At 40.6% G+C, this 20517-nt stretch overlaps 1 protein-coding gene across 1 annotated transcript in view; it reads right to left on the bottom strand.

Moving 5' to 3' along the window:
- LOC122554210 (dihydropyrimidine dehydrogenase [NADP(+)]-like) overlaps positions 1–20517 on the bottom strand; it is a 735384-nt gene that overhangs the window by 83807 nt on the left and 631060 nt on the right. Inside the window, exon 20 of the mRNA XM_043698867.1 lies at positions 16062–16241. Coding sequence (XP_043554802.1) covers positions 16062–16241 — 180 coding nt within the window. The remainder of the gene's footprint in view (positions 1–16061; positions 16242–20517) is intronic.

The following is a 20517-nucleotide window of genomic DNA, read 5'->3' on the forward strand; positions in this document are numbered from 1 at the left end:
AGTTAGTTTAAACCCCCGCCAAGAGCACTAGCAAACCTCCCCCCAAGGATACTGGTTCCCCTCAGGTTCAGGTGTAGGCCATCCTGTTTATAGAGGTCCCACCGTCCCCAGAAAGAACCCCAGTTATCCAAAAACTGGAACCCCTCCCTCCTGCACCATCCCTGAAGCCACGCATTTAATTGTTCTCTCTCCCTATTCCTCGAATCTCTATCACGTGGCACGGGTAACAAACCAGAGACAACAACTCTGTTTGTTCTAACTCCAAGCTTCCAACCTAGCTCCCTGAAAGCCTGTCTAACATCCTCAGCACTCCTCCTACCTATGTCGTTGGTGCCAATGTGGACCACGACTTCTAATGTGCTCCTCTAACTCCTTTAACACTTCAAGTGGAAACATCAGTTGCTGGGGTTTTATCACCCTGTAATTCTACCAATTTCCTCATGATCAATGATTTAGTTACATTACAGAGTCACAGAGCCACAGAGATGTATAGCATGGAAACAGAGCCTTTGGTCCAGCTTGTCCATACCAACCAGATATCCCAAACTAATCTAGTCCCATTTGCCAGCACTCAGCCTATATCCTATAGCCTCTCCCTATAGCTCAAATCCTCCAACCCTGGCAACATCCTTGTAAATCTTTTCTGAACCCTTTCAAATTTCACAACATCCTTCTGTTAGGCCAGAGACCAGAACTGCACACAATATTCCAAAAGTGGCCTAACCAACGTCCTGTACAGCCGCAACATGACCTCTCAACTCCTATACTCAATGCTCTGACCAATGAAGGAAAGCATACCAAACGCTTTCTTCACTATCGTATCTACCTGCCAGTCTACTTTCAAGGAGCTATGAACCTGCACTCTAAGGTCTCTTTGTTCAGCAACACTCCCTAGCACCTTGTTATTAAGTGTATAATTCCTGATAGGATCTGTTTTCCCAAAATGCAGCACCTTGCATTTATCTAAGTTAAACTCCATCAGCCACTCCTCAGCCTATGAGCCCATTTGATCAAGATCCCATTGTAATCTGAGTTAATCTTCTTTGCTGTCCAATACACCTCCAATTTTGGCACCATCTGCAAACTTACCAGCCAAACCTCCTATGTTCACATCCATATCATTTATATAAATGATGAAAAGTAGTGGACCCAGCGCCGATCCTTGTGGCACTCCACTGGTCACAGGCCTCCAGTCTGACAAACAACCCTTCATCACCACCTCTTCTATCTTTGAGTCAGTTCTGTATCCAAATGGCTAGTTCTCCCTGTATTCCATGATATCTAACCTTGCTAATCAGTCTCCCATGGGGAACCTTGTCAAATGCCTTATTGAAGTCCGTACAGATCACGTCCACTGCTCTGCCCTCATTTTATTCAGTCTCTGTTCCTAATCCTCTTTTTTTTGGAATTCTGGCAAGCTATCCTTCTTTTCTACTGCAGATACTGAGGCAAAGTAATTATTCCATATGCCTGCCATTGCCCCATAATCATTAAAGGTACTTCCACTATCAGTCTTTAGTGGGCCAACATTGCTCCTGACCATCCGTTTTCACTTTATGTAACTATAACATTTATTCTTATTTTGATGTCTCTTGCAAGGTATCCTTTCATAATCCCTTTTAGCAGCCCTTCTAATTAGCTTTGTGGCCCCTTGCTAGTCTTTGTATCTTGCCTGGTCTTTCCCTTTCAGCATGATCTGTGCCGTTTCAGGCATTTTGTAAGCTCTTTCCTTTAGCTTTTTGCTGCCCTTCGCTCTTTACTTATTAGTGGCTGTTTTTAATTCTGTGAAGTGGAGCTTTTCCTCTCAGGGGTATAAACTGGTTTTGTATTGTGTTAAATGTTTCTTTAAACATCCTCCACTCTTCTTCAGTTGTTCCGCCCATTAGCAGATTTTCCTAGTTTACAATGCCTCTGTCTCATTTCATTAAAGTCTGCCTTACTTAAATCTAAAACTCTTCTTGCTTTCAAACGCTACATTGAACTCAATCATGTTAAGATCACTATTTGATAAATGTTCATGCACAATTAGGTTACTAATTAGATCCAACTCATTTCCCATTACTAAATACAATATCGCTGTCCTCTTGTTGTATCCAGGCATTTTGCTGTTGGAAACTATCCCAGACACACTCCAGAAATTCACTAACTTTCTGTCAGGTGCTTGTCTGCCTTTCCCAATCTACATGAAAATTAAAATCTCTCATTAATACCACGTTGGTTTTGTGACATATTTGTTTAATTTATACAATTTCACACTCCAGGGCTATGACCAACACAACACCTATTACAGTTTTAGATCCCTTTACTGTTCCTCAGTTCCACCCACATGATCTGCACCCCTCATTATATCCTCCTTTAGCATTGAAGTAATTTCGTTCCTAATCAGAAAGGCTACTCCACCTTCTCTACCATTTTCCTGATGCATCTTGTAAACTGTATAACCTGGTATATTTAGTTCCCAATCCTGACCGTTTGCATCCAGGTCTCTGGAATGGCTACCATATCATAATATCCAATTTGAATTTGTGCTTGTAGCTCACTTAAATTTATTATTTATGCTCTGTGCATTAATACATAGAACTCTTATTCAGGCCATACACTCTAGTCTGATGCTTTATTCACCAATTTATTATTTCTCTCTTCTAGTTTAAACAATACCATTCTTGCACTTTGCCATCACCTGCTGTACCTGAAGTAGCATTCCTGACTTTTTGTTTAACATTTCTGTCTTGTTACTTGATTCTGAAACGGTATTAAATCCATCCCCCACCACCACCGCTGCAACCATTTACTAATTTAAATTCCGTGTGACCACCCTATTTAGCCTTTCTGCTCAATATTGGTCCTAGACCAGCTCAGGTGGAGCACATCCCAACAGTACAGTTCCTTCCTGTCTCTATACTGATACTAGTGCCGTATGAAATGGAACCCCTATTTCCCACACCATTCCTTTAACTACATGCTTATTTCGTCAATTTACAAACCTCTATGCCAGTTTTCATATGGCTCGGGTAATAATCCATAAATTATAACATTGACGTCCTGTCCTTTAATTTTGTTTTCCTAATTTCTGATATTTCCCAAATAGGACCCGTGGAATGACAGGAAGAAAGCCAACTTTTGTACCGTGAGAGAAAAGTGTTGATTGGTTGGATTCTATAATTAGGGGGACAGATATTATCCTTTGCGAGCCGGATCGGGAGTCCTGCAAGTAATATCCCAACTATTAAGTAGAATCAGGGGGCAGAGTTGAGTATGGTAGCCATTACAAAAGAGAAAGTGCTAGAAAAGCTAAAAGGTCTAAAAACTGATAAATCTCCTGGCTGGGATGGGCTACATCCTAGAATTCTGAGGGAGGTGGCTGAGGAAATAGCAGGCACGTTGGTTGTGATCTTTCAAAAATCACTGGAGTCAGGGCAAGTCCCAGATGATTGGAAAATCGCTGTCATAACCCCCTTGTTCAAGAAAGCATCAAGACAAAAGATGGAAAATTATAGGCCGATTAGCCTAATATCAGTTGTAGGTAAAATTCTAGAATCCGTCATTAAGGATGAGATTTCTAAATTCTTGGAAGTGCAGGGTTGGATTAGAACAAATCGGCATGGATTTAGTCATGAGAGGTTGTGCCTGACAAACCTGTTAGAATTCCTTGAAGAGGTAACAAGTAGGTTAGACCAGGGAAACCCAGTGAATGTTATCTATCTAGACTTTGATAAGCTGCCTCACGGGAGGCTGCTAAGTAAGGTGAGGGCCCATGGTGTTGGAGGTGAGCTACTGGCATGAATTGAGGATTGGCTGTCTGACAGAAGGCAGAAAGTTGGGATAAAGGGTTCTTTTTCGGAATGGCAGCCATTGACAAGTGGTATCCTGCAGGGTCCAGTGTTGGGGCTACATCTGTTCACTTTATATTAATGATCTGGGTGAAGGCACTGGGAGCATTCTGGCGAAGTTCACTGATGTTATAAAGTTAGATCGACAAGCAGGCAGTACTGATGAGATGGGGAGGCTGCAGAAAGATTTAGACAGTTTAGGAGAGTGGCCCAGGAAATGGCTGATGAAATTCAACATGAACAAATGTGAGGTCTTGCACTTTGGAAAAAAGGATACAGGCATGGACTATTTTCTAAACGGTGAGAACATTCATAAAGCCAAAGTACAAAGGGATCTGGGAGTGCAGGATTCTCTAAAGGTTGACTTGCAGGTTGAGTCCATGATTAAGAAAGCAAATATAATGTTGTCATTTATCTCAAGAGGGTTGAAATATAAAAGCAGCGATGCGCTTCTGAGACTTTATAATGCTCTAGTTAGGCCCTATTTAGAATACTGTATCCAGTTTTGGGCCTCACACCTCAGGAAGGACATACTGGCATGGGAGCATGTCCAGTGGAGATTCACACAGATGATCCCTGGAATGTTATGCCTAACATACGATGCATGGCTGAGGATACTGGGATTGTATTCATTAGAGTTTAGAAGGTTGGGCGGAGATCTAATAGAAACTTACAAGATAATGCATGGCGTAGAAAGGGTGGAATCTGTCAGGCGGGGAGACTAGGACCCATGGGCACAGCCTTAGAATTACAGGGGGTCAATTTATAACGGGAATGAAGAGACATTTCTTCAGCCAGAGAGTGGTGGGCCTGTGTAAATCATTGCCATGGAGTGCAGTGGAGGCTGGGACATTAAATGTCTTCAAGGCAAAGATTGATAAAATTCTTGATCGTGCAAGGAATTAAGGGCTATGGGGAGTGTGCGGGTAAGTGAAGTTGAAATGTCCAACAGCCATGATTAAATGGCAGACTGGACTCGATGGGCCAAATGGCCTTACTTCAACTCCTATGTCTTATGGTCTTATGATCTTATGCAAAGTGAACTCTGTCAGGTGTTGTCATGGAGACTGCAGCCCTCAATACTGTTTAACAGTTAATAACCGTGCTTTATTTAAATTTAAGAACAGGCAGGCTTGACTCTGATTGGTCATGGCATTGCTGTGAAAAATGAACCAGTGAATAGCTGTCATCTATTTTGCAGAGTGGAAACAGAAGCAGTGTGTGTACACTAACTCTAAAGAACAGGACTTTGGTACACGCATGTCTCCCACAGTGTGAGCCAGACTGACAGTTCTACATGAGTTGTCAGCATCATTCTCCCCACACTCAGTATTACCTAGCAATTGTTGTCCAATTGCAGTGGTATGCTGGAGCCAATGGGCTGAATTTTATTGAAAATCAGCCAAGTGTCAATTTTGGGGAGTTTCGTGGAGAGTTTTGTTTCATGAACTCTTGCAGTCTCATACAATTCCTGACTGCTCAGCTGACATTGTGTGCTACCCACCTTCAGTGAGGTGCTTGTGTTCACCAGCAGCAGAAGTACTCGCCACTGCCAGGACATTCCACACCACGTCGCCATATTTAGATCTCAGCTATGCATGAGGTCAATTGCTCGCAACCATGATGAACCCTTCACTGTACTTGGAATGGGAGGGAAAGAAAGAAAAAGAGCTTCTGAGAAACCAGAGAGGGTACAGGTGACCCTTCAGATAAAATGGAATCTCATCCTGTAAATGTATTGTTTTTACATCATTACCTGTCAGATCATCCGTCTTTGTAAATGCAACTAAAAGAATCAAGCTCCACAGGCTATTTGTTGTTAATGCCATACCATGCTAGGACAGGATCTAAGGAAGTGCTACTCCTTCCATAACGCCCAGAGTTTCTTAACTTGTTGTTGTTCAATGTGGGAGCATCACAAGTTAGAAAGACGTCAATCAATTGAAAATGTTAAATTTTATGACACAAGAGAAAAAGTGAACAAAAAACCCAAAATACTTGCTTTTAGGGCCATACAGGGGCCAATTACCTTTTGAGCAATAACAAATTTACAGTTAATGAATGATCATTGCACACAGCTAACATCCATTGGAATGAGGTCAATTAAGTCTATCTAGTCTGCTTTGTCACGCTTCATGCTGCCCTGCTCTCTTGGACTGAAGACATGTCCCTGCTGCTCAATGTCCTCACCTTCTTTCTCAGAACACGGCTGCCACTTTCCTAGCTCTTCGCAGTCCATTGCATACCCATTTTGCCAATTCCAGTGTGCAGTGCACAGTGTGCTAGGATGGAATGTACTTGCAGTACCATTCCCAGACCAATCCAAGTCTTCACGAGGGTAATTTTCTGCTCCCTGAAGAACAGGCTGCATTGTTTCTATGCTCGATTTTAGTCATGGGGTTGTGTAAGAGAGTCATCAGCCATCTTTGCAAAAGGTAGCAATTAAGATCCATTTACCATCCTTGTAAGGTATCTAGCGGTTGAAAGAAAGCTGCAACTTAAGAGTTCTTAAGGATATGGGCATTGTGGCAACTTCCAGGGTACCTGGTGTGGACTTGTTGAAAAATTCTCCAAACTTGTTGTATGGCACTCTCAATGAAACATGTGTATATGCTTCCTGCACCAGAGGAAAGTCAGTTATGTTGACAAATTCTATGTTCTGTAGTTATCAATATTACTTGTGTTTCTAATGCATTGTATCAGCATGAAACATCTAGCTTCACCTATTGCTCAAACCTTTGACAAACCATACCCTCTTTCTGAGGAAGACTGAACTCTTTTCAAGATCAGAACTGATGACCTTAGGACTTTCCATGTCTTTGCACAATACAGAGGTAGTAAAGGGAGAAAGTAAAGGCTGCAGATCCTAGAGATCAGAGTTGAGGGTGTGTAGCTGGAAAAGCACAGCAGGTCAGCACGGTGGGCAGCACGGTGGCACAGTGGTTAGCACTGCTGCCTCACAGCGCCAGAGACCCGGGTTCAATTCCCGCCTTAGGCGACTGACTGTGTGGAGTTTGCACGTTCTCCCCGTGTCTGCGTGGGTTTCCTCTGGGTGCACTGGTTTCCTCCCACAGTCCAAAGATGTGCAGGGTCAGGTGAATTGGCCATGCTAAATTGCCCGTAGTGTTAGGTAAGGGGTAAATGTAGGGGTATGGGTGGGTTTCGCTTCGGCAGGTCGGTGTGGACTTGTTGGGCCGAAGGGCCTGTTTCCACACTGTATAACTAATCTAATCTAATCTAATCTAGTCAGGCAGCATCTGAGGTGCAGGAGAATCGATGCCCTGATGAAGAGTTAGTAAAAATCTGATTAGTGTAACCATTATCCAGGTTGGCTTTTCTGTGCCCTATTTCAGCATCAAGTTTGCACCATAAACAAATGGCTTTGGCTCTCTTCGGGCTGCTGATAAGGCCAATCTTACAGCGCATGAACTGGAGGAATCCCAATGTGTACACTGATCAGAGAATTAGGTTTATTGGAGAGGATCCCCTGGTCAATTTTCCAATTTGGACAGAAAGGGACAGGAGCTCATTGACTACGTGAATGGGAACTTGAATGCAGGATAGAGCTCATGAAGATATGTAAGGAAATGTCTCTTTGCAAATACAGCAAATGCATCATTCTGCATATTGGGTATTTGCAAAGGGGCATGAGGTTAGGTGTAGTTCCACTGAAGACATGTTTCTCATGGAATCCAACAAGAATATTTAAGGTGAGAGGGGACAGATTTAAAAGGGACCTGAGGGGCAACATTTTTATGCAGCCGGTGGTGTGTGTATGCCTGGGGAGGTGGTGAAGGTGGGTACAATTGCAACATTAAAAAATGCATCTGGTTGGGTACATGAATGGGAAGGGTTTACAGGGATATGGGTCAAATGCTGGCAAATGGGACTAGATCAGTTTAGAATGCCTGACAATTGGACTGAGGGGTCTGTTTCTGTGCTATATAATTCCAATATTATAACTAAACGTTTTGAAAGCTGGACCTTATGCAGAACCCAATGCAGAACCATGTATTCAGGCACACATGGTGTAATTGAACTGAACACAATGGTGTGAATTGCTGAGTTAATAATTTCAATAAATACTGATTCCCACTGAAATACTGATTGAAATACTGATTTCAATAAATACTGATTGTATTCAATAAATACAATGATGGCAAGTCTAGGTCACCATGAGATAGTGTTGCAGCATAGGTGTTGATAGTTTCTTTGCATGGTAATTGGTTGAAAAGGCTAATAATGTCAAATGAGCAAATGGACACTGCAATGCCAACAATATGCAAGTCCTATATGGTCTTCACAAATGGGAATGGAAAACATGCTCAAAAGAAAAAGTGTGAACAAAATGTATCTTTTTTCCACAATCGTCAAGTTCTGTACCACCAAACAACAATAATTATTAACTGCATACTCAGCAGTGCACTCTTTGGAAAGGTATAGAATCACTACCTGCACTTTCTGGGTTTCCCTAGAACTATGCTGCTTGGACTCTAAAACTTGCTGCCAGCTACAGAATTGCGATGACAGCAAGTGCTGAATACGCCTGTACTCCTGTAAAGTCGAAGCCAAAGTACTTGTTGTATCTACCTATGACAGCAAATAGTGGATAAGAAAATAAAAACATGCATCTATCTAGCCACCTATGCAGCCTTTTGCTCTGGGGATCTTGCAGTTAATTATAATTGCATTTAATAAAAGGCTAGCCTAATAGTAAACATATAACCATAGTTGATTGTTGTAAAAGCTAATCTGGTTCACTAATCTAGTCTTTTAAGGAAGTAAAAGCTACTATCCTATTCTGGGCAACATGGGAGTCTAGACCCACAACAAGGTGGTTGATGCTTAACTGTCCTCTGGGCAATTGGGGGTGGGCAATAAATACGGGCTGAGCCAGCAACACTCACATCTCATAAATAAATAAAACAAAAATTGCCTGACTACAAAACTAGGAAGTGTAAGGTGCATTAAAACAAAACAAGCCATAGTTTGCAATTATTGCTTAATTTTCATTTCCTTGCCTTGTTCATCACTGACCACATTTCCAGGTCACTGCTGTATTACAACCCCTGCCTGAGAATCATTATGGCCTGAAATTAAAATAGTTTTTGTTGGGTTTTGTGAGAATACCAAACCAAAAGGAACTTTAATATTCAGGTCTAAGTCAAAAATCTGGAAAAACCTTAAAATGTAACACAGGGGTCCTGAGGATTTTGGGCTTAGGCCAAAATCCAGACTTGCATAGAGTTTTTTTTTAGGTTTAGACACTGTTGTAATTGTAAAATACTGTTCTTACACACACACACACCCATGTACAGGATTGGGATTTATTATTATAAAAAATAAGGCTTTTGCTTTTGTTTAACTCTTTGTGATCAAATAACAAAAGCAGTGGCTAGATATCCAATATAAAAACAGAAATTGTTGTCAATACTCAACAGGTCTGGCAGCATCCATGAAGAGAAAAACAGAATTAATTTTCCTCAAATGTTAACATAGATTTTCTCTCTGCAGAACTGACAGGCATGTTGAGTAATTCCAGGATTTTCTGTTTTATTATTAATGACCAGATAAATTGTTTAAGTGGTGGTTTCTGTGTTAATGTTTGGTCAGGAAGGAATGAATTTGGAGCAACTATCTGGCATGCTTAAGCTATTATGCTTGAGATTTTCTACGAGATGTCCCAGAATGCATTAGCATATTCTTAACACTGTAGCTCCTGAAATAACTTGTAATTCTGAAAGATAAGTAATCACAAGCCTCAAGTCAGAGCACAACAGGTAGCAGAGGAATGAGAATAAGCATCTGTGCTTCACTTAGCTCACCAAAACCTACTGGTGTGCATCCCGAACCCAATATGTAGGAAAAGGCATGCCCTATTCAGTCTCTAAGGCATGTTCTATCATTCAGTTAGTTTGTCACTGATTTGTGGCTTACTCCCCCTCTTTACCTGTCTTGACTTCATATCTCTTGATATTCTGTAAAAGAAAACTATACATCTCAGTCTTGAAAATGTGTTGACCCAGAAACTGCTGCCTTTCAAACACTGAGATGAGGTTCATTTGTAAGAGCCCAGATTGCTGTTCCTTGGGCTATAGCACATCTCTAAGAAGTGGAAAAGGTCGCATAGGAAATAAGTGCGATGGTTAAACAAGTTGCTTTTGCACAAGGCACTCACTGTTAACATTTCATTAAATGGATTTTGATAGAGAAAGGAGGTGATTAGAAGATTAGAAACAAAGCATTTTTCTGTCTTCAGCTAATGTACCATCTCTACTGTGTGTAGATTTCTAGTCGGTAACCAACATTACATTTTTTTGAAGCAGTTGAGATGTTTGATTTTCAATCTATGTCATCTGTAAAGTAGTAAATATGCACTGATGAAAAAATACTGTTTGCGTTCAGACAGCAATGCAGCATTTTTTATAACCTGATACGTAGCTTATTTGAATGCAAAATATTTTCCTTGTAGAAATCTTGTGAGAATGTCCAAAGGCTAACTGAATGTATTATAATTGCCCTTTGTATGAATGAACACTGATAGCTAATATTATTCTCAACTGCATCATTCAAAGGCTTTTTCTGCTATGCTCATTACTCCCCTTTGTGTTCCACTTGCTGTCATACTTGTACAGTTCAAGCTAAGAATACCAAGTTGTTGTCAAGAAACCTAGATATATAAATTCATTCTTCCCACAAGGGCTATGCAGTTTAACTGTATAATATCTACATCTATGTGTGATATATACATTCATGCATGCAATGCCTTAAAATATAGAAACAAATATGTGTTAGTGATCCAATCGAAAAAAAATTATGAAAGTTCTTTTTGATGTAAAACAACATCATAAAGCATCATTGGAATGGTATTAGAGATAAGTTTCTATTGAAAAACTGCAGGGATTATGAGATGGGGGTTAATGGGGTAGAGAGATCGACAGCCAGAGGTTTAGAGACAGAATCTGCAGCTTAGGGCCTGGACAACTGAAAACATAGCCACTGAGGGAAATAAGTGCACCCCAGTCAGAATTGAAGGAATGCAGAGATAGGACAGTGGGTGTAGAGCTGAAGGGGTTCATCTGAAGAAGTCACATTTTGTTTACTCTGTTTCTCTCTTCACCAATACTAGTAGACCTGCTAGGTATTTCCAGCTATTTCCTGTTGTATTTCACAATAACACTGAACCCTATGTTGTAACCTTTACAGATTAGGGGCAATATTTGTGCATGTCCTGATTCAAAGTTTCAAGTTGACACTTTTAAGTCAAGTTCCTGAATTCATGTATCGCAAAATTAGCTTGGTTTATTTTGTGAACGACATTCAACAACATTTTAAAAGAATGTTGTTGATTTACACCAATTACCCACTAATTATCTTTAAGACATTCCTTATTGGCTGCAATAGGAATGTACTGATTTAGTTCAAGCTTTTCACAGAAAATTCACTGTGTGTCCCTGGCTGTTTGTGAACAGAATGCTTTATCTTTCTCTCATCTGTGATTTTGGCTGAAACCTCTTGTTGAAACAGACAGGAATGATGTTTCAGGCAAATGCCAGAAGAATCATTCTGGAACATTAATTGCAAACAAATCTCTGGAGTAATATCAGTGAACTACTCAAAAACAATTTCTGGAAGAATTAGACAAGACAGGGTGACGATTACCTATTCAAACTCATACTGTTCGGATGCTGAATATAAAAATAGGCACTGATTGGAGAAAGAGGGTCATAGAGTCATAGAGATGTACAGCACAGAAACAGACCCTTCGGTCCAACTCGTCCACACTGACCAGATATCCCAACCCAATCTAGTTCCATTTGCCAGCACCTGGCCCATATCCCTCTAAACCCATCCTATTCATATATCCGTCCAGTTGCCTTTTAAATGCTGTAATTGTACCAGCCTCCACTACTTCCTCTGGCAGCTCATTCCATCCACGCACCATTCTCTGTGTGAAAAAGTTGCCCCTTAGGTCTCTTTTATATCTTTCCCCTCTCACCCTCTAGTTCTGAACTCCACCACCCCAGGAGAAATACCTTGTCTGTTTATCCTATCCATGCCCCTCATGATCTTATAAACTTCTATAAGATCACTCCTCAGCCTCCGACGCTCTAGGGAAAACAACTCCTGCCTATTCAGCTTCTCCCTATAGCTCAAATCCTCCAACCCAGGCAACATCCTTGTAAATCTTTTCTGAACCCTTTCAAGTTTCACAACATATGTCCAATAGGAAGGAGACCAGAATTGCACTCAATATTCCAAAAGTGGCCTAACCAATGTCCTGTACAGTCGCAACATAACCTTCATTCTCCTGAACTCAATGCTCTGACTAATAAAGGAAAGCATACCACATGCCTTCTTCACTATTTTATCTATCAGCGACTCTACTTTCAAGGAGCTATGAACCTGCACTCCAAGGTCTTTCAGTTCAGCAACACTCCCTAAGATCTTATTAAATAATTCAACTTTAATTTTCTTTCTGTAGATAGGCAAACCTTCCATTCCTGAGACAGTCATCCTTTTTATTGATGTTATAACCAGTGATAAATTTCTGACATCATAGTAGTTTTAAATTAATCAACCAATGGTTATACTATTCAAGGCTGAGACAGACGGATTTTTATTCAGCAGGGAATCAAGGTTTATGTGGAAAAGGCAAGAAAGTGGTTTTGAAATTACCAGATCTTACTATTAAATTATATCTTACCATTTATGAATTATTTATCTGCAAATTAAAAATAAGCTTAGACATTCAAAATGGTATAATTATTTCTGGCTGACTCGAATTATGTAGGCAAAAGTGAGGACTGCAGATGATGGAAAAGGACAGCAGGTCAGGCAGCATCCGAGGAGCAGAAAAATCGATGTTTCGGGCAAAAGCCCTTCATCAGGAATGTAGAATCATGTAGCAATTGCTACAGCATAAGAGATAAAGATTAAAAAGTTGGGTTGACAAAATTACTGAGGATTAAATGGCAAGCTATCTGTGGCTTGGTAACTCAACTACATTCGCACCTTGTGCATCATTAAAATGGTATAACTTTGGGTTACAGACTGCCAATGAGGCAACTAGAAATTTGAAGATGGTGCTGTGGTTGAGGCTATACTAAAAGCCATTGAGACTGAATTATAATTATCAAATTATAGACCTTTTGAGGACATTTTTATTCAACCCATCAGGAAAATGAAAGCATTGAATGAAGGAATTCCAGCTCCCCGTAAAGACAAAATAATATTCTTAGCCCAGAAATATATTTTACGATAACCAGTCATCTTAAATCAGTTTGATGGATCTTTTCGTAGAGTCATAGAAATTTCAGCATAGCTTGAGGTAATTTTGACCAGCTCTTACTGCTGCTGTGACTATGGTAGTTTATGGCAGTGGACTAACAAACCAAAGGTCATTAATTTCAATCTCAACATAGCAAGCACTGAAAATAAATTTAATAAATCTGGTACTTTTCTGCATTGGTACCAGATAGTCTGGCCTCCAAATGACATCAGCTCCACACTTTATGGTTAACTCAAATCTTCTCAGGGCAATAAGAGATAGATAACAGTTCTAACAACATCACAAAGACACACTTTAACATTATACATGTCTGTTTAATCTTTTTCTGTCGTAATTATATTGAAATGTTTAACCATTTCCCCCTTCAATGCAATGATTGAACTTCAATAATAGTTTGTAGTAATAACAATGCAGTCCTTACTTTTATAATCTATGTCTATTTGTTCTCGTCTGTAAACTCCCCCTATTTTAGTGGTGTTATTTTAAGGTATCCTTGCCTATGTTAAAGATGCAAGTTAAATAGAGAGTAATTATTTTTAATGGACAGAGTGTATTGCTGACAGCAAGAACATGAAGAGTTTGAGTCTATCCATGAAAGCTTGGTTTGAAATTGAATGACTAATTCTATATCTGCTAAAGTTGGCAGTATGCCCATGTTATTATCTGGTAGGGTCTGGCAAGGATGCTTGAGGCCAAGTGTAACAAGAGAACTGCTGATGGGTTATATGTCAACTGAATGTAATTGTCTGAGTAAGGGCTCTTTTAGTACAGTGGTAGTGACCTGATCTCTGAGCTAGAAGGCATAGAGTCAAGTTCCACCTATTTGCACACATGTTATAACATATTTATACAGGTTGGTTTAAAAATATCTAATTGGATGAGAACTTGACTAGATGTGTACATATGGGGAACAAGTAATCAATGGCGGTTGAGCTCACAGTGTATGAACTGGGACAAAACTCTGACTACAAAAAACATGTACCTGGATTCTGTCTAACTAATGGGGCGGCACTGTGGCTCAGTGGTTAGACTGCTGCCTCACAGCACCAGGGTCCCAGGTTTGATTCCAGCCTTGGGCGACTGTCTGTGTGGAGTTTGCACCTTCTCCCCGTGTCTGCGTGTGTTTCCTTCAGGTACTCCGGTTTCCTCCCACAATCCAAAGATGTGCAGATCAGGTGAATTGGCCATGCTAAGTTGCCCATAGTGTTAGGTGCATTAGTCAGAGGGAAATGGGTCTGGGTGGGTTACTCTTCGGAGGGTCGGTGTGGACTGGTTGGGCCGAAGCACCTGTTTCCACACTGTAGGGAATCTAATCTAATCTAATATTTAACTTCTGGTGTTTAACAGCCAGTGTTCTAAAGTGCCTCAGTGAGGAATATAAAAGTGAGGCTTTTGATGTAGTTAGTCCGGTCCCAATGGAGTTCACCAAGACTGCATTCAGAAAGTCACGAATAATTTTGATATAAACCTCGAACTTGGTTTCTTATTCTGGTGGTGGACTTAAGTTACAGTGGGCCGTCCCATTGCCAAACCTTAAACACCCGACGCTTGGAGGGATAACGCCTCATCTTCTGCCTTGGGACTCTGCATCACACAGGATCAATGTGGATTTCACCAGTTTCCTCATTTCCCCTCCCCCCACCTTATCCCAGTGCCAAGCCTCTAACTCGGCACCTCCGTCTTGATTTGTCTGTTTTCCTTCCCACCTATCTACTCCACCCTCCTCTCCAACCTATCGGTTTCATCCACACCTTCATCTACTTATCACATTCCTTGCTATGTTCTCCGTAACTCCACCCCCTCCCATTTATCTGTCAGCTCCCCTGGCCCACAAGCTTCATACCTGATGAAGAGCTTATGCCCGAAACATCGATTCTCCTGCTCCTTGGATGCTGTCTGACCTACTGTGCTTTTCCAGCACCACACTCTCGACAGTTTTAGCATATTGTTTGGAATCGGTTACATTTCTAAGTTGCCCAGAGTTTGCTCTTTCTGCTGATAACATCTTAAACTTTGAAGATCATAAAACTATGCTTGGAAAACTTTAGCAATACAAACTCTTATTATACTCATGTGCAATTTCTTTTACAATATTTTAAGAGAGGCACACATATGTTTACTTAAAATGGATGGGATTGCCATATGTTAAGGTTTTATATGCTACCATCACAGTGACAAGTTTTGGTGTTACTTAGTTAGTTCCATCTGTTGGTTGAGGCTCTATTTAATATTTGCCTAGTTGAAACAGCAATGAATTCAATATGAGTACTGCAGTTAGGAAGATTTCTTTTCACTTCATTTGGTTAAGTTATTCAAAAAACTAACCGTGTGACAAAAATAGCATCAGTGGAATTTCAATGCTTGAGTTGGTATGTCATATTTTTCACAATTATTAAAATTAGTTGACATATCTAAAATAATTCTAACATGAAGTTTGAAATTTTAATTGTGTTATGTTTAAAAATGCATATATATGAATAAATATAGTACAATAAAAAGGTGATCATTCTTATAAAGCCCTGTATAATTACAATTAACACAGGTGATCTGGAAATGAACTCGTGGTGAGCTAGATTGTGCACAGCACCTTATTTACTGTAATAATGATGTTGTCTTCTGCCATGATTTGGAGATGGGGCCGGTGTTGGACTGGGGTGTACAAAGTTACAAATCGCACAACACCAGGTTATAGTCCAACAGGTTTAATTGGAAGCACTAGCTTTCAGATCATTAGGTGATGAGAAGGAGCGGCGCTCTGAAAGCTAGTGCTTCCAATTAAACCTTTGGACTATAACCTGGTGTCTTCTGCCATATCTTCCAAGTCCACCACAGATCTACGTATAAACATTTGGTTCATTTCTAATACTCAAAGATTTACAGAGAGGTGGAGACAGAGATAAAGAGAAAGGTGGAACAAAAAGGATAGATAAAGATCATACCTGTCCAATTATACCAGCAATGTTAGGTACAGGTTTTCCTTTCTGGTGAGGTCTTGTTGGCGGGCTCTGTCCTTCCCAATTTTGCAGCTCTTCAATGCTTTTTAAATACAAGAGTGCCTTCAATCCCGTGCAATAGTCATCAATTAATGTGAAGTCCTGATTCTGAACAGCACTGCATACCTGTAAGTGTACAGTTTATTTTAATGTGTACATAGTCACTTTCACATGCACTACATCATAACGTTAGCTGTTGGGAGAAATTGTTTGTTACTGGGGATATGGAATGATGAACAAAATTGTTGCTTCTATCTAAGACTATCCTGGATTTACTTAAGTGTCCATTAAATCCAATTATTGCCTCTTGCATTTTCAGTTATTCATAATGTAACTTTAAGAAATATTACTCTGACTTGCTTTAAATGCATCACAACCACTTATACAATTACATTGAATTAAACTAGGAAGTCAAAAATATCAGGAAGTTTCAGGACTGGAAAAGGCTCCACAGTTCATCTGATCCAAGCAAAAAAAAAAGACTAATGATTCTTAATTGTATATCCTTAACCCATTCTTCCTTATTATTTCCACATTATCTGCCTCCAATAAACAACCAGAAATTTCATTTCACATATTCATTGGTATTGGTGCAAAACTAGTTAAGTCTCAATGTATATTGAGCTAATGTACTTTTAGAGTCATAGAGTCATACAGCACGGAAACAGACCCTTCGGTCCAACTCATCCATGCCAACCAGATATCTCTGCCCTACCCGGCCCATATCCCTCCAAACCCTTCCTATTCATATACCCATCCAGATGCCTTTTAAATGTTGCAATTGTACCAGCCTCCACCACTTCCTCTGGCAGCCCATTCCACACACGCACCACCCTCTGTGTGAAAAAGTTGCCCCTTAGGTCTCTTTTATATCTTTCCCCTCTCACCGTAAACCTATGCCCTCTCATTCTGGACTGCCTTACCCCAGAGGAGAGACTTTGTCTATTTATCCTATCCATGCCCCTCATGATTTTATAAACCTCGATAAGGTCATCCCTAAGCTTCTGACGCTCCAGGGAAAACAGCCCCAGCCTATTCAGCCTCTCCCTACTCTCAAATCTTCCAACCCTGGCAAAACCTTGTAAATCTTTTCTGAACCCTTTCAACTTTCACAACATCTTTCTGATAGGAAGGAGACCAGAATTGGATGCAATATTCCATCAGTGGCCTAACCAATGTCCTGTACAGCTGCAACATGATCTCCCAACTCCTGTACTCAACACTCTGACCAATAATGGAAAGCATACCAAACGCCTTCTTCATTATCCTATCTACCTGTGACTCCACTTTCAAAGGGCTATGAACCTGCACTCCAAGGTCTCTTTGTTCAGCAACACTCCCTAGGACCTTACCACTAAGTGTATAAATCCTGCTAAGATTTGCTTTCCCAAATGCAGCACCTCGCATTTATCTAAATTAAACTCCATTTGCCACTTCTCAGCCCATTGTCCCATCTGATCAAGATCTCGTTGTAATCTGAGGTAACCCTCTTCGCTGTCCACTACACCTTCAACTTTGGTGTCATCTGCAAACTTACTAACTATACCTCTTATGCTCACATTCAAATCATTTATATATATGATAAAAAGTAGTGGACCCAACACCAATCCTTGTGGCACTCCACTGGTCACAGACCTCCAATCTGAAAAACAACCCTCCACCATCACTTTCTGTGTTCTACCTTTGAGGCAGTTCTGTATCCAAATAGTTCTCTCTGTGTTCCATGAGATCTAATCTAAGGTTAGATCTCATGGGGATCCTTGTCAAACACCTTACTGAAGTCCAAACAGATCACGCCCACTGCTCTGCCCTCATCAATCCTCTTTGTTACTTCTTCGAAACCTCTTTCTTTTAGAAGTTGCGTCAATTTTGTGCAAATTATTGGAATTCAACTTGTCCTTTTCAAAATTATTTTACGTGACACATTTCTGGATAAGCTAACAAGCACTGTGTATCTCTAAGTAATCTTTAGAAGATTGTGATGAGCTGCCTTCTTAAACTGCTACAGCCCATGTTGAGCAGGGATATCCACAACGCTGTGAGGAAGCGAATGTGTCTTCTGCTCTTGTCCTTCTCGGTGGTAGAGATTGTGGATTTGAGAAGGATTGAAGGATCCTTGTTGAGTTGCAATAGTGCATCTGAGAAGGTTTGCAATGCTGTCGCTGTTTGCATTGTTGGTGAAAGGAGTGAATATGAAGGTGATGGAAGAAATGTCACTCAAGCAGTCTTCTTTGTCCTGGATAGTGCAGAACGTTTCAATGTTGTTACAGATGCACTCAATCAGTCAAGTGGAAAGTATCCCACCATACTCCTCAGTCAGTCAAATGCTAACTTTATGTCAAGGGAAGTCGCTCACCTTCAGCACTTGAGTTCAGCTCCTTTGTCTTTGTTTGGACAAATACCATAATGAGTCCAGGACCAAAGCACCCCTGGCAGAAAATGAGCCTCAGCTAATTGTTGGATAGGTGTCACTCGATAGTGCTGTTGACAACTACTTCTACCACTGGGCTAATTATCCAGAGTCGACCAATGGGGGATAATTGGCTTGGTTGATTTGTCTGCTTTTTGTGTTTTCTATTCTTTTAAAACCCTCATTATTTGAACTTTCTCTCCCATGAGGCTTCTTGTTTCCAAAACTCAAAGCTTTTCAAACCCTCCTCATCACTTAGATGCATTAAGCAATTTGTTTTAATTGCTCTTTGCTGCATTGCCTCCAATACTTGGATAATTTAGTGACCAGTGATTCAGATCTGGTTAACGTTTCTTAATGCTCTTTAACACAACAGAGTTGATTATTTTGAAATATGTACTAAAAACCTAATCCCTAGTGTGTACTGTCTAGCATCCTAAAGCAATTTCTTCTGTTGTTTACTTCCCTTTCTTCGTCTCATTACCTTGTATTTGTGCGTATCAAGTATCATCGGCAATTGACCTGCATTTTTAAGGAAATCATTTGCCATCTCCATCACTAAAATTCAGAATGGTCTGTAAATTCAGATTTCTTTAGGCTTAATTTTCTGAAGATATCAGGACTCATGCCCACCTAGCTTCTGCCTTCTTGAACCATTGCAGTTCTTGGGGTGGACAGACCCCATAATTCTGTTAGTAAGGGAGTTCCAGGACTTTTACCCAGTGATGGTGAAGGAATAGCGATAAAGTTCCAAGGCAGGATGGTGCGTGTCCTGCAGGAGAACCTATAGGTGATAGTGTCCCCATGTATCTACAGTCCTTCTATTTCTAGATAGAAGAAGTCATGGTTTGGAAGGTGCTATCAGAGGAGCCTTGGTAAATTAGTGTCGTGTATCTTGGAGATGGTATACATTGCTGTCACTGTGCATTGGAAGTAATGGGAGTTAATATTGAAGGTGGTGGATGGTGAACCAATCAAGCAATCTTTTTTCTCCTGGAAGGTGTCAAGCTTCTTGAATGCTGTTGGGGCTGCACTTATCCAGTCAAGTGGAGAGTGCTACACCATACTCTTGACCTGCGCATTTGTAGATAGTTGACAGGCTTTGGAGAGTCAGCCGACGAGTTACTTACTGTAAAATTCATGGCCTTTGATCTGTTTTTGTGGCCACAGTATCTACATGTCCAGTTCTGATTCTGGTCAATGGTAACCTCCAGGATGTTGATAATTGGAGATTTGGTGATGATGATGTCATTGTGATGTGGGACCAACAGGAGGTGGCCAAAATGGATTCAGTTGTGATTAAATACAATTCTGTTGTTGCTGGTGGGCAGCAGCACCTTATGGGCCTTGATTTGCTAGATCTCCTTGAAGTCTATCCTATTTAGCATGGTGGTAATGCCAAATAACACAATGGAGGTATATTCAATGTGAAGATGGCAGAACCCTCCCAATTTTGCAGGATTGATAGGGCTGTGTTTGCCATTGTCATTTTCAGTGTCTTGGTTGATGCCAGTGGTTTCATTCCTTTCTCAAGTGGCTTGCTAAGCCATTTCAAAGTCAATCACATTGATGAAGTCACATGTCGACCAGATCAGAGAAAGATGGCAGATTTTCTTCTCTAAAGGACATTAGTGAGCTAGATGGGTTTTTTTGACAATAGTTATGTGGTCAGGTCGACAAGCTTTTAGTCCCAGACTTTTTATTGAATTCAACTTCCACTACATGCCACAGCAGAATTTGACCTCATGTCTCCTATTAGCCAAAAGGCTTTGGATTACTAATACAATGTCAATACCATTACATGACAACATCTCATTTACACTTCAAGTTCATATTTTTAAGATCTTATGCTCTCATATCCCCTTTTAACCCTCCATTCCAAAACAGAGCTACAGCACTGGTCAACTGTTAATGGTATTTGTGTGTCATGAGCATGAAGCTTGGGGCTTTTTGAGCCTTGCCCATGATTGAGGCAATGGCACTCGCTGCGCA

The sequence above is a fragment of the Chiloscyllium plagiosum genome, chromosome 11 (assembly GCF_004010195.1).
Source record: "Chiloscyllium plagiosum isolate BGI_BamShark_2017 chromosome 11, ASM401019v2, whole genome shotgun sequence".
NCBI classification, from domain to species: Eukaryota; Metazoa; Chordata; class Chondrichthyes; order Orectolobiformes; family Hemiscylliidae; genus Chiloscyllium; species Chiloscyllium plagiosum.